General features: G+C 43.7%; 1 protein-coding gene across 1 annotated transcript in view; it reads right to left on the bottom strand.

The window, feature by feature from the left end:
* The window catches only part of BLK (BLK proto-oncogene, Src family tyrosine kinase), a 369,223-nt gene that overhangs the window by 77,330 nt on the left and 277,667 nt on the right, over nt 1-14,226 (bottom strand). The window contains exons 6-7 of the mRNA XM_086926186.1: nt 13,485-13,588; nt 7,426-7,575 (exon numbers count right to left, since the gene is read on the bottom strand). Coding sequence (XP_086782312.1) covers nt 7,426-7,575; nt 13,485-13,588 — 254 coding nt within the window. The remainder of the gene's footprint in view (nt 1-7,425; nt 7,576-13,484; nt 13,589-14,226) is intronic.

The raw sequence follows: 14,226 nt of genomic DNA, 5'->3' as shown, positions 1-14,226 counted from the left end.
ATACAAAATTGGTCCGGGATTCAATTCGTCATAAAGTAAATACAAATTAAATTACTGTGTGTTGTGTAGAAAGCTACAACACTGACATGAATATCTAGAACAGCAATATCCATATAAGCAGTAAAAATCTTGTGTCAGGGTGCATTCGCTACCACTGGAAAATTACATACATTACGAAAAAAACACACAGGAAGAAACAAGCGCCACAGATAACTGAGATCAATTGAATCACATTTAATTTTCAATGAGACAAAAAAAAAATATTTTTCAATTAAATTGACTGACAGTAGGTTGCCACGGAAAAGCTGGAGAGAGTTGGGATAGTGGTGGTGATGGGTAGTGATAGTAAAGCGTCATAGAAGTGAGGAAAAAACAATTCGATTTGTACAGTAAATACTGGTAAACAGACCAGTTTTAGGTAGACCTGTCCGTTACACAAAAGACAGTATATATTTGGTTCTGTTGTTCATGAATCTGCATAATTGCACTTCCGAAATAAGTCAAGGGGGAACCAGGTACAGGTCTTGGATGTAGGAGAGCGTCGACGTTTCGACTCGGCTAACGCAATGAGGGTAAATTGAGCCTCAGCTGCGAGTCTGCATCAGGACCGAATTGGCAACCTAATCCTGGTGCCAGGCCTGGCTACTCAGGAAAGTATGAAGAATCAGTAGATATACTGGACGTGGGCCAAATTCGCCAAAGTAGTTAAAATCCGCGGTTGGTCGGGATTACATTGTTCATCAGCTTGGTATGTTGAGTGAAAAATCACTTCCTGGTCAAAGTTGGAGCCTCATGTGCACCGATGCTGCTCGATAGTCTGCCGGGCAGGTAGTTGGTGGACGCGATGGCAAGCAGGAGATGATGTCCGAAATGGAGTTAGCAAAAAGTCTGCGGGGGCCAGGGGGGTCGGTAGATGAGGGTTCCTCGGAGGGTGGTGGTAGAGCGGGCCAGTATCTTGAAGTGAAGGTGTTGCATCAGGTCTGTGGGCTAGTCAGGGAGTGTGCTCAGGTAGAGGGTGGATTTGTGGACGATGGCGATTTCTCCTCCCGGTCGGCTGGGCAATTCTTCCTGGAGATCTTGTATCCTTGGGGAATGACGATGGCGATGCCCGGTCCCGAGGTGGTGTTGGTCCATGTTTCGGTGAAGAACGCTATGTCCGCGGTGGTGCTGTGTAGGAGGTCCCAGATTTCGGTGGCATGTTTGTGGAGGGATTGGACGTTGAGGAGGATGCATTGCAGGGAAGTTATTGTTGCATCCTGGGTTGAGATCTTGGAGTGCCGCTGGGTCGTAGCAACAAAGGAAGACACTAATTTCACACAATTGTACTTATCCTAATAGTTGGAACACTTGAGAGAGTCCGCTGGGAAATATTTAAATGACAACTGGTATCAGTGAGAAGGGGTCTGAGTGACTGGGACATGTATTCACTATGACCAATGGAATGAAGTTGGATAAAGTATTTGGGAATGTATATTTCAGAAACCCTGTTCAGACATGCAAAAATCAATGTGGGCCCACTGACGGAGAAGCCTAGAAGGGATATTCTACATTGTGCTACCATCGAGAAAACTATGCTCTACCTCTCTTTCGCTTGCCCATACTCCCTGCACCTGTTGAAGCAGAGGGCGCTCCTTCTCTCACATAACAACAAAGACCTGGAGCAGCCTCTCCACGCACCTCTGGACCATCACCTCACTTCTGGAATTTCGAATGGCCCTCAAGACCTGGCTATTCGAATAAGCCATTGGGCCTGCAAGCCCTATGATACCATAACAGGTGATTAGCTTAAATGGATAAATACTGATTGATTTACTGATTTCCTACATTTGGACTAAATTCCTGATATTCCTCAAGTTCAGAGTTGCACCGTTTAAATGTGTTGCTCGCCCTAGGATGCCCTGCAAAACATTCCACCACAAAATACAAACACAACATTTTATTCGTCTAGCTTCCACGGTTAGGCCGTTCTAACATGCAACTGGGCCCCAAGAGTCAGCATGGCTAAATGTTGCAAATTGTCGTTTGATGGCGGTCCCGGAATCAGTGAACCAGTGACACACCAGTGGTGTAAAATTAGAGTCCGCAGCCACCGCACTGCAGGGGGGCCCACCACAGCACAGTACACTTATTGGGTCTGGGACCAGAGTGGTAGGTGGTGAGTCGGGATGGGGGGGCATGTGCTTTGGGGGGGGCCCCCTCAAGTTTTGTTTTGCCACTGTGACAAACTATTGAGCATCTGGCAGTGACTAATGAATGGATTTTTGATACACGGCCAGACCAGCGTACACTAGTGAAAGGTCGGCAATTGTAATCCGACACATTATCTGCATGGGGATCTGACACAGAGACAATGTTTAAAGTGTGGAATGACTCCCGTCAGGAGGTGGGGTGGGATAAGAAATTAAAAAGCAAACGCCATTGTGGGTCAGATGCTCCTACACAAGTAGCAGCCTGGGAGGGTTACATGGGATACAATACACTGGAGGATTATGCTTTGGGGTACGTAATCCAGAAAACCAAACTCAAATGCTCTTAGCTTTAAACAAGGACTTTGCATTTCTGAAGTACCAGTTCCCCGCTACCTACATCTCAGACACGCACTGACACTGTATATGACCCACTGTGACAACCTTCCAGAGTCAGCCCGGTTGAGGTCCACTTTCTTACAAAAAGATATCAGGAATTTACAGGACCTTACTCATAGGCACACCAGAAGCATATATGGATTGTAACAACCATGTGGGTGTATCAGAACTGTACAATGGTGCACTCTAAGCTCTTTTGATGTCTTAGCAAACAGTGCATGCTGCTAATTGTGGACTGTTGAGGTTCATTTATAGGGATAACAGCGCCTTAGAGGCCAGGAGAGAGGGACATTATTAGAGCCTTTGGGATATTTCATTTCTGAGCATTGCAGTATAACTTCTAAACGAAAAATATTAAACTGATAATGTAAACATTCACAAAGGCCACCGCGTACATTTAAAAATGTTTAAATATTTTCAGCAGGCACTAACAACTATGGGTCTAGAATTATTCTAAAAACATAAGTACAGGACCCAAAATCTTTTTTTCCATCAGCGGTCATAGTGCCTGGGTTTACGAATATTAAGATGCTCTTGAATCTACCTTATGCCTCTTTATTCCACCGCAATACACTTCCAGACTCTCTACCGTACTCTTGCAGGTTTCTTTTCATGCCTGCCTTCTCTCTTCCCCACCTTTTTGGTATATTTCTTCTCTCACTTCGTTCTCCCATTTCTGTCTTTCTCTCTCATGCTCTGGGCGAAATTCCTCAAAAATGTGTGCCAGTGCCCTCCACCTGCAGGCACCGGCACAAATTAAACAGTGCTTACATAGCATACAGATGCACCCGTTGCGTGCTGGAGGAATTTAAACTAGTCATTACACAAGAAGTACCTAGGGGTCAGTGGAACAATACAGCTCAACTGCGAATATAGGTCCCAACACCACGTGGATAACAGAGTGGAAAAACAGACCATGCAACTAAGTGTGATAAACAAGTGAAAACTCAAAAAAATGGGCGAAAAATTCCCATCAGAAGCCACTCTGTACCGCCCTTTGTTACATCATTTGGGTACTCCTTGCCCAGGAGGTGGATCAGAACAGTCCCTTAGGTGTTGTAGTGGCCGTTCTGAGATGTAAGATGAAAATGTGTCAGTAGAGGGTGGTTTGAAAGATTTAAAGTTAAGTGTGGCTACTGAAAAAGCAGTGTAAAGAAGGTGAAGTGAGAAGGGTAAAATTGGATGAAACTAGGTGGATATAAAGTTTTATTGTGCTCCCCTAGTTGTCCAAGGTTAAAAGCAAAGTGCAAACACAGATTTGAAATAATATCTGTGACTAGTAGCGGTCAACATGTTTCAGCAAAAATTGAATACTTCCAATGCCTTCGTCAGGACCAGATGTATGTTCAACTACTGCTTTATAAATGTGAAGTAAGGTAAAATCAGAATATCACCTGCAACTCCAGGTCATACGTTCAACCACATACTGTTACCGCAGTGTGGACCCAGCAGTCGCAGGAGCATAAGAACAAAAATGAAAAACAAACACATAGTAAATGACACACTATGTCATATACAGCAGGGAATGTCATTATACATGAATCACATTCTTTTACGGGCAATATACATTTTGCACTCGTTTACACCACTCACCCATTTGTTGTGGTTGTTGTGCTTCACCCCACCTGGCAGCAGCTCAGGTTTAAGGAGCACCGCTCTAAACCAAAAATTAAAAACAAAATTGACAGTTCTAGTGTTCTATTCATTGTAGGCACCATAATCTCTACTTAAAAGTTTGTAAATGCAATCATTTATTTGTCTCCAGTGATCTTAGTTCATTATCAAATACACCGAAGTTTCATCTTTAGAGCATACCAGATTATTTGAAGCATCTATTTGTGTAGTTATGTGCTTCTCTGTAGCTAAAGTCGAAACCGACTCACGAGAATGCAGTCACCTCGAGGTTATTTCAATAAGAACGACACCCAGGCATTATACTCCATCACACGAGATTAGCAGGCTCTTTATGCGTTCCCATACTAAATGTAAAATGCTGCTCTTCTAGTAGTGGGAACCTCAAACGCTTTCTCAATGATGTTAATATCACGTCTCTTACTCGATATGATTGTTACTAAAAAGTAAGAAACATTATCGCCCCGTTTATATGCCGGTAATCCACATTTAGATCAAATAATGGCAGAGCACCGCCGCAGATGGAAGCCGTGTCTATGCCAGTGTGTAGCACTGAGTCCAAAGAGCAGGCACAGCAGTGTTTACTAATGGCGGAACACCTCTGCAGTCATAAACACAGAAGACCGGCGTCCCTGGACTTTACAAGGACGCCGGCATGCAGCGCTAAGTCTAAATCACAAGCACAGCAGTGCTTAATGATGGCGGAACACCGCCGCAGTGTTAAGCACAAGAGTCCGGCGAACGTCGGACTTTACAGGCGCAGTGGCAATAATGCTTTTACATCACGCATGATCTTGCTGACTCACCTCTCCGTCGGTGTCTCCCGGCAGTCTTCTGAACTGTCTGGGGGGGCACCGAACGGGCTGAATCAGCCATTTTTTAAACAGGCGCCGGTCCATTACGTGACGTAACTCGCGGGCCACATTGCGATCACGTGACCGGCGCTGACTCTGGGTATTGTAGTTTTGCAACCAAAAATGGCAGATATAATCGTTTTTTGTGTTTTATCTTTGGGAGTTAGATCGTAATCCCAACTATTTTAATTAGGTTCTGCATTCTATCTCGGGCATTTGTGCACATCTAACTCCCAAAGATAAAACACTGCGGCGGTGTTCCGCCATCATTAAGCACTGCTGTGCTTGTGATTTAGACTTAGCGCTGCATGCCGGCGTGCTTGTAAAGTCCAGCGACGCCGGTCTTCTGTGTTTATGAAATAGATGTTTCAAATAATGTGGTATGCTCTAAAGATGAAACTTCGGTGTATTTGATAATGAACTAAGATCACTGGAGACAAATAAATGATTGCATTTACAAACTTTTAAGTAGAGATTATGGTGCCTACAATGAATAGAACACTAGGACTGTCAATTTTGTTTTAAATTTTTGGTTTAGAGCGGTGCTCCTTAAACCTGAGCTGCTGCCAGGTGGGGTGAAGCACAACAACCACAACAAATGGGTGAGTGGTGTAAACGAGTGCAAAATGTATATTGCCCGTAAAAGAATGTGATTCATGTATAATGACATTACCTGCTGTATATGACATAGTGTGTCATTTACTATGTGTTTGTTTTTCATTTTTGTTCTTATGCTCCTGCGACTGCTGGGTCCACACTGCGGTAACAGTATGCGGTTGAACGTATGACCTGGAATTGCAGGTGATATTCTGATTTTACCTTACTTCACATTTATAAAGCAGTAGTTGAACATACATCTGGTCCTGACGAAGGCATTGGAAGTATTGCATTTTTGCTGAAACATGTTGACCGCTACTAGTCACAGATATTATTTCAAATCTGTGTTTGCACTTTGCTTTTAACCTTGGACAACTAGGGGAGCACAATAAAACTTTATATCCACCTAGTTTCATCCAATTTTACCCTCATCACTTCACCTTCTTTACACTGCTTTTTCAGTAGCCACACTTAACTTTAAATCTTTCAAACCACCCTCTACTGACACATTTTCATCTTACATCTCAGAACGGCCATTACAACACCTAAGGGACTGTTCTGATCCACCTCCTGGGCAAGGAGTACCCAAATGATGTAACAAAGGGCGGTACAGAGTGGCTTCTGATGGGAATTTTTCGCCCATTTTTTTGAGTTTTCACTTGTTTATCACACTTAATTGCATGGTCTGTTTTTCCACTCTGTTATCCACGTGGTGTTGGGACCTATATTCGCAGTTGAGCTGTATTGTTCCACTGACCTCTAGGTACTTCTTGTGTAATGAGTATGAATATTGGGGTATGTACCTAGTTTGGGTCGTAAAACTTGCCCTTGGACCCTCTGATTAATCGGTTTGGTTTAGGAATTTAAACTAGGCCGGGGCAGTAAATTCCATTCCGCTGGTGAAATTTGGGTAATTTGGGTAATTTCACGTTCCGCGGAGAACGGGGAATTGCCCAAAATTCTGTGATCCACGGCTTTGCTTGTTCGCGCTTTCGAAATGCATGTTCGCGTGATACTTCTCCCCGAGCACGCAAACAGCATTTGCGAACCGAAAAAAAGCATTGCGAAAGGGCGGAACAAGCAATTGCGCGTGTTCGCTGAAATTTGCGTGCTCGCAGAGATTTTTTACCTTTTAGCAGAGATTTGCGTAGCGCGACTATGCAAATTCTGCCCACCCTAATTTAAACAAAGCTCACTGAGCATCCTCCGCACTGCACACTACACTATCTTTTAATTGCGCAAAACTACAAACGTCTGAGTCTCCTAGCGGGGGGGGCCCGGGGGGGGGGCAGGGATTTGGAGCGGCTGACCCCAATGAAGTCAAAAAAGGTGATCATTGTTTGTGAGGATGAGGACGTTCTTTGCTTGTCAATGGGAAGCATTTGATTCTTGTAGGGAACCTTCGAGTGGGAAGGGCAAATGGGTGTGGGGAAGAGGTTGCAATTTAAAGGCAGGGTGAAGCTGGAGGGAAGCCCTATGTAGTTTCCTTCCCCCAAATAAAGGGCACCTGTTGAAGGAACATTGAAAAGATTATTGTGGCAGTTGAGACGTTTCAAGGCACCTTCCAAGCTGGTAATTAACCTAACTAAAATCTATGATGTGTCTATATTCACAACGGGGTCTACAAACGTCACAATACTATCTATATCGGGCCCGGAAGCCGATTTCAGACCGCGCCGAAATGCATAATGAATGAAAACACAGTGACAGGTTTTGTTTCCTCTCAGAAATGCCAAGCGCACACTGCCAACACCTACTCGAGTAATGCTCCACCAGGTCCGACAGGGCGGGGAACGTGAGCCGAGGTGAGATGTAGTACCCTCCGTGGTCCAGCGCCCGGATCTGGTAGTGTTTGATGACCCCACTGTGGGCTGTGTTCGCATCCCTCACGGACAGTGACAGGGCACCTGAAAAACAAACACAGGGGGAAATAATGCATCAACCTTGTGGCCGGGTTGACATGAAAATATTACTCAAAATAAATGAATGAACAGACAAATAGAGACAGGTTTAAAACTGGGATAAGGAACTATTGTGAAGTACACACCACAATGTGATTGTTCGGTGAGATGACATGGGAGAGGAGGCTTGTGATCAGCAAGTATTTTATTTGCTCATCATTTATTTTTTTTCAGGTATGCTGTACTATTGTGTTAATCTAATGTAATGTCTTCAGATTGTTCTATGTATGTCATTTTATTCTGAAACGCACTGATTTGATTTTGGGCCTGATTGCAATGCCGGTTGGACGAGCGCTTGACTGCCATCGTAATAGGGATGGAACCGACAGGACGTGTAGTCGGCAGCTCCACCCGCCAAATTACAAAGCGACTGCAGTATAGGCAAGCGGAAATTTTTTCCATTGTGGCCTGTGCTGCATCCCGGAAAAAGACCGCAGCACAAGCCACAATAGAAAAATACATTTTGAAAACATCCATGCACTGCTGACACACGGTGCATGGATGTTTCAGGGGGCACCACATGTGCCCCCCTGATCGCATATCGGAGGCCCACGGGGACAGGGCCCTGCTAGGGGCTCCCAAAGTCCCTTTCAGTCTGCCTTTACATGGCATGTAAAGGCAGAAGAAAAGGGACCAGGGGCGGCTGTAGGCTCATGGTGGCCCTGGGCAGGGATCGTAGGTAAGGGCCCCTGAAGAGGGGGTCTGGGCGGGGCGCAGCGTGGAGGCCAGCGAAGGGGGGGGGGGTCAGGATGTTTGGAAGTGGAACAGAGCCGGAGTCCGCCAAAACACTGCCAGGGGCCGCCACGCAAATATGTATTCATCCTCAGAGGATTATTATACTAAGGATATATATTGGCGTGGTGGCCCCTGGGGTTTGGTGGCCCTGTGCAGGTGCACAGCTTGCACATGCCTAAGGCCGCCCCTGAAGGGACCGACCCCATTGTAGGGATTATAGACTGACCGATGACCCGAAGGCCTCCTTGAGCCTGTTGGAGGTCTCGGTTGGTCCCTAAGGCCGCTGTGCTCTGACCAACCGTATCATAAAGCAGCTGTCGGGCTGCAATCCTGGATGTCGGTCGGACCGCCACCGCTGGCCTGGGGGTGGCGGTCTGCCCGATATCCTAATCAGGACCATTATTACAATATTTATTTTGTTCATCAATAACATGCATACATATTAAGTTTATGTGTAGTCAAAGCAGCTGACTTGAAATCATAAACTATAAGATAATATAAAATATATTTCTTTTTATGAGAGCTCATGTTGGACACGCTTTTTAGTGTCTTTTATTACTGGGTAAACAACAGTGCCCTCTACAGATATTAACTGCTAGCAAACCTCGGCTATGGAGAAATCAGATGTACTACCTAAAATAAGATTGTGACCTCAAACCAAATCCGTATTTGGGAAGGAGTGTGTTGCAGGCGTCCCTAGCAAATGCCAAGTTGGTATGATTTGCAGCAATGTTTTGCAACCAAAACCGGTGGCTAAAAGATTGATAATTACTGACTCCCCAGTTGGGGTGGTAATGCATACGCAAAAAGGGAAGCATACATTTAATAAAAATTTATTTGGCAAGTAGGCAGTGGTCTAGGAAAGCTTTGCCAACTCTCATACTAACTTTAGGAAAGATTTTTTTTTAAATGTAGCCTAGCTTCCTTTAAGTAAAATAGGCTGCATTTTATTTAAAAAACAGTTACTTTATTAAAATGCAATCACAGACATGGTGGTTTGCTGACCTGACGGCCTCAAATTGTAATAGCTCACAATTTGCCACCTACTCTATTAATATTTATGAGGCAAAGCATCACAAACCACAACAATTTGGAATTTTACAAACCGAAGTACAAGTACATAGGTTAGTTTGTAAAATTATATAATAATCGCAAAAATACTGATCACAATTTGTGACCAATATTTTACAACAAGATCTTCGATCATCTGGCCAATAGTGACTTGAATCATCACGTGTTGCACAGATGTTTTCAGACTGCTTGTTAACGGTCTAACTTGTTCTCTTTTTGGGGGAATTTCAATCCCAGTAAAGGCTAAATAAGCTACACTAGGTCTCGGTAAATTTTACGTTACTGTGTTTATTGAGCATGCTAATACCTATACAGGTATCATACCATTAAAATAAAGCTATAGACACTAACCTAAAATAGCAGTGATCCGATAGAGTGGCATACATGGCCATAGGGTAATTACTGTCTATATAGCCAAGTCTTCAATGCCTTCCAGAAGTAAAGAAGTACAGACTATTTTTGTGGCCTAGGAGGCGAGGCAGAGTGTTCCGTGATTTAGTAGCTGCCACTGAAAACGCCCTACCTCCATTCCGAACCTGATAAAGTCTAGGCACAGAAGGAGGAACACGCCATGAGAGAAAAAAAGGCAACTAGGGATATGGATGCTAAATTTATTCCTTAGATAGAATAGACTGGAGTGATGGGCGGCCATATGTAGTAGGTAGAGAGACTTACGTATGCCCCTTCTTGCAGCGGGGAGCCAAGCAGTGTGTCTATGGCAATTCTGAATCTGCATTTTAAAGTGCAGAAGCTTCTTCAACACAACCAAAGGGACTCCCAAGAAAAGGGAGTTACAATAGTTGAGACAACTAAAATTAGTCGCTTGGACCACAATTCGGAGGGCTTGTGTAGGAAGGAGTGGGATAATCTTCCTCACCCACTGCAGGAGAAAGCAAGTGAGGGTCAGGTGGTCAGCTTTATTTCCCAGTTACAAATTATCCTCCAGGAAAAAACCAAGATTCTTTACTGAGTAATACAGTACATCATCCATAATCTGTACACAAACGTGGGAGAGTAGCCTGTCCGCCAAACTGACGTTACACCTGCTCTATTTAGAGTCGGGCTCATTGCCTTGTTTCTGCTGGCGGTATCCCCACTTGCTCTGCCAGCGGAAACCTAAAACCAGCAGAGCAAAGGTCTTTGGGTTTGTTGGAGTAATTACATCAGTTCATCTGCCCAATTTAGGGTGGATAGTCTGATGTACTCTTTTTCTGTTCTGGACCACAAGAGGATGGAGAGGATGTGGCATAACAGCCAGTGCTGCCGACTGTGGAACAGGGGAAACGTGTTTGCGTCTCGGCATCAGCTCAACATGCTAGGATTCCTATCAAATCACTGAATCTACCTGTGCCTAAAAAATAAAAATGAATGTGTCCTTGTTTATTGTAACTGGTGCTCATGTAAAGCGTTCCAGTACCGTTGGGTCGAGTTCATGCTATATAAAACTGCAAAAAAAGAAAAACTAGGTAAAGCCAGGCAGTCCTGAACAGAAAATAAGAAATGTTATTCCCACAACTTTGGCGAAAACTCCCAGGGTGTCAAGTTTATTAGCATTTTGTTTTAGAAAAGCAGTCTTTGCAAGTTTGTTTGTCTAAAACAAAAACATGTGCAGAGAGGTCGCATAAAACATGGCAGCCGCTCACCAAACTTTCAGTTCCTTCAGAGGAGCGGCTGTGGTGGGAGCTCCTTTGAAAGCCAAGAATCTCTGCAGGGCCGGTGGAGATCTCTAAATATGGTGGAGGATAGTCCACCAAGGAGGTGGTGGCAATGACCTCCACCACCCTGGCAGACGGTGGTCTGCCACCCAAACACTAACACCCACATGCATCATTGCACCCGTTTGCGATTCCTAAATTGCGAAAATTAGGGAATCGCAATTTAGAAATAACAAACGGAAAATGCATGAATAATTTGCAAATATTTTTGCAATTTATTAATTTTCCTTAATTGCGATTCACATTTTGCGAATCGCAATTAAGGAAAACCTTCCCATTGATTCCTATGGGCCAAAAGGCCCATAGGAATCAATGGGAAGGCATTAACATTTTGTGAATTTCATTTTGCGAATCGCAATTTGTTAATGCATTTCAAGGGTGCTGAGGGGGGTCAAAGGACCCCCCCCCAGCACCCTTGAAATGTTTTTGTAAATGCAAGTTTCACACACACATGTCCAAAGGACATGTATGTGTGTAACATGACACTTTCAAAAATGCATTTTTGAGCATTTTTGAAAGATTTCGCAAATTAACACAAGGTTCAACCTCGTGTTAATTTGCTCCTCCTATTTGCGAATTTGCAATTTTTAAAACATTCACGCATTGCATTTAAGGAATCGCAAAAATGCGATTCCTTAAATGCAATCGCATTTTTAGAAATCGCAAAAAATTGTGATTTTTACACAATTGTCTAATGCATCCCAAAAAAGTGATTTTGGAATCGCAAACGCCCGAATTTTGTGATTCGCACCGTTTGCGACTCCAAAATCGCTTGATGCATGTGGCTGTAAATGAGGCCCCATGTTTTATATGTAACCCGATGCTGAGGTACGGTTAGTTTAACAGTAGAAGACTATCTACTATTCTATACAATTCATGTATATTGGGGTTCTACTGAAAACATTTGCCAGGGCCTACAATAAAGCAGTGACAAATGGATGTAAATGCTTTTCATTTGAAAGAATACTGTAGTGTGGTGTCTCATCATGTGCTGAAGAAGTAGTAGTAAGAGATTAGCAACCTCAAAAAAATGAAACACAATTACCTATAGGAAAAAAATATTATTCAAGTCACTCTTGCAACCCTATTTAACCCTTCATGTCTAATACCATTACTCTTTAATTTAAAGGATAACAGCGAAACTACAAGTACCAGAATTCCAAGCAAAAACAAACTGGTGAAACTAATCATACTTGACATGGGACAGCCAAGGATCAGTGCATGAAAAGCCTATAAAAATGAATGTTTTTGATTGTTGAATTTTGGTTTTATCTTGTGTGCTTTTATGACCAGTATCTGGTCGAATAAAGATTTTTAACTGACTGGCCTATAAAAATGTAAAGCGTGGAATGCTCACTTTCAAACTGTCTGAATTCGGTAGATCTACAAGCTACAAATCTGTGGAAACACTTTAGTGCCCTGATCTTGGGGTGATTTGCACAGCAGAAAATGTGTGACATACTCTACAACATTATGCAGAATAATACATTGCATGACATGGTGTTTCCAGAATCATGCAATTACATAACATGTGTATTTGTAAAGCACACGTTTACCCCTGACAGGGCATCTTGGCACTGAATAACGGATGTTTATTATTACCCAACTCAATGGTACTCATTTTATTGACCTCAGATGGATGAAAGGCTGAGTGAACCTGCCGGGATTTGAACCTGTGACCAAGAGGTCGAACACAGGCCTCTGCAGTGGATGCATTAGTCCAGTGAGCCACCAGACCCGGCAATTAACCCCTCCGCTGCGGGGGATATTCCCCCGCTGTGCTGGGGGGGAGGGGGCGCGCACAGAGCTCACATGCTCATGACGAGCTGAGCTCGTCATGAGGCACGGCGCTCCTGTGCTCATGACGAGCTCAGCTAGTCACAGCCACACCCGTTCCTGTGGAACGCTCAGCACAGCAGGGGAATTACCCCCGCATGCGAGCGTTCCACGGCTCATGACGAGCTGAGCTCGTCATGAGCACCGGAGCGCCGTGGCTCATGACGAGCTCAGCTCGTCATGAGCATTCAAGGGTTTAAGAGTTGCCATTGGCCCCATTTTTGCAGGAGCACCCATGTAGGACTAACATTTAAATAAAAAGTTCCTTGTTTCCTGGGAAGTGTATTTGTAGTTGATCAAACATATTTACAGGCCTTTAAGCCCCAAGTACAACGCAAGACCAGACCTTGATAAGGGAGCCCGAGGTGATACTGGGATAGTAGCCAACTCTGTGTAACATGCCTTTGCCCACCCGTTCCTACTAGGGCAAATTCAGTAGTGTGTTATGCCCATCTCTGCCTGGTTTCAGTTTACAAAGAAGAAATCAATTGGTCCCACCTGGGCATGTTTCACTCTCTCTGATGAGGAAGGTTCCAGGTTTGTTTCCAACGGCCATTAGGTATCGTTCTGCATCTTTGCGGCTGACAGTTTTAAAAAACCAGCTAGGAAAAACATAATAATATTAGGGAATTTTCTTAAAAATATAAATTTCCTATGATTATACATTTTCATATGGTGCTGTGTGGTGAATGGGTAAGTAGTTAGACCATCATTTCTGAATTACTGTCTTAAATATGAAACTACCCCACTCCCTCCCCCAAGAAGGATTATGACTGTGTGAATAGCAATTGTATTTTATATCATAGAATCGGTGTAGAAGAATCCACTGGCAGGATATGGGGAAAAGAGGCCGCCATCTTTAATATGAGCTGTGCTACTACCTGGTCAGACCAGGGATCCAGGGATTCCACAGATGTATACTTGTATAAAAAAACTGTTGGCTCACCTTTGGTAGCGTGTCCCAAGTATCAAGTCAAAGCCCAGAGAAAATGTGCGAGGTATTGTCATTGTTTGTACCAGCAGTTAAGAAATCAGTTGAGGAATTAAAAATTATGAGGGATAAAAACAATTGGGCAATAAGAGCTTACTATTAAAGACTGAATGACAGAGAACTTGCAAACATACTAATGTCTATGTAAGGAATTCAAAGGGGCAAGTGGCCCAAGTTATGATAGCTCTTTAGTAGGCTTGGATGTGAAGTTAGGGTCGGTGGATCAGTTTATTTTCTGGGTTAGAAAGA

The sequence above is a fragment of the Lissotriton vulgaris genome, chromosome 6 (assembly GCF_964263255.1).
Source record: "Lissotriton vulgaris chromosome 6, aLisVul1.2, whole genome shotgun sequence".
Classification (NCBI taxonomy): domain Eukaryota; kingdom Metazoa; phylum Chordata; class Amphibia; order Caudata; family Salamandridae; genus Lissotriton; species Lissotriton vulgaris.
The sequence above is the reverse complement of the archived record's forward strand: the minus strand, read 5'-3'. Positions and strand labels throughout refer to the sequence as shown.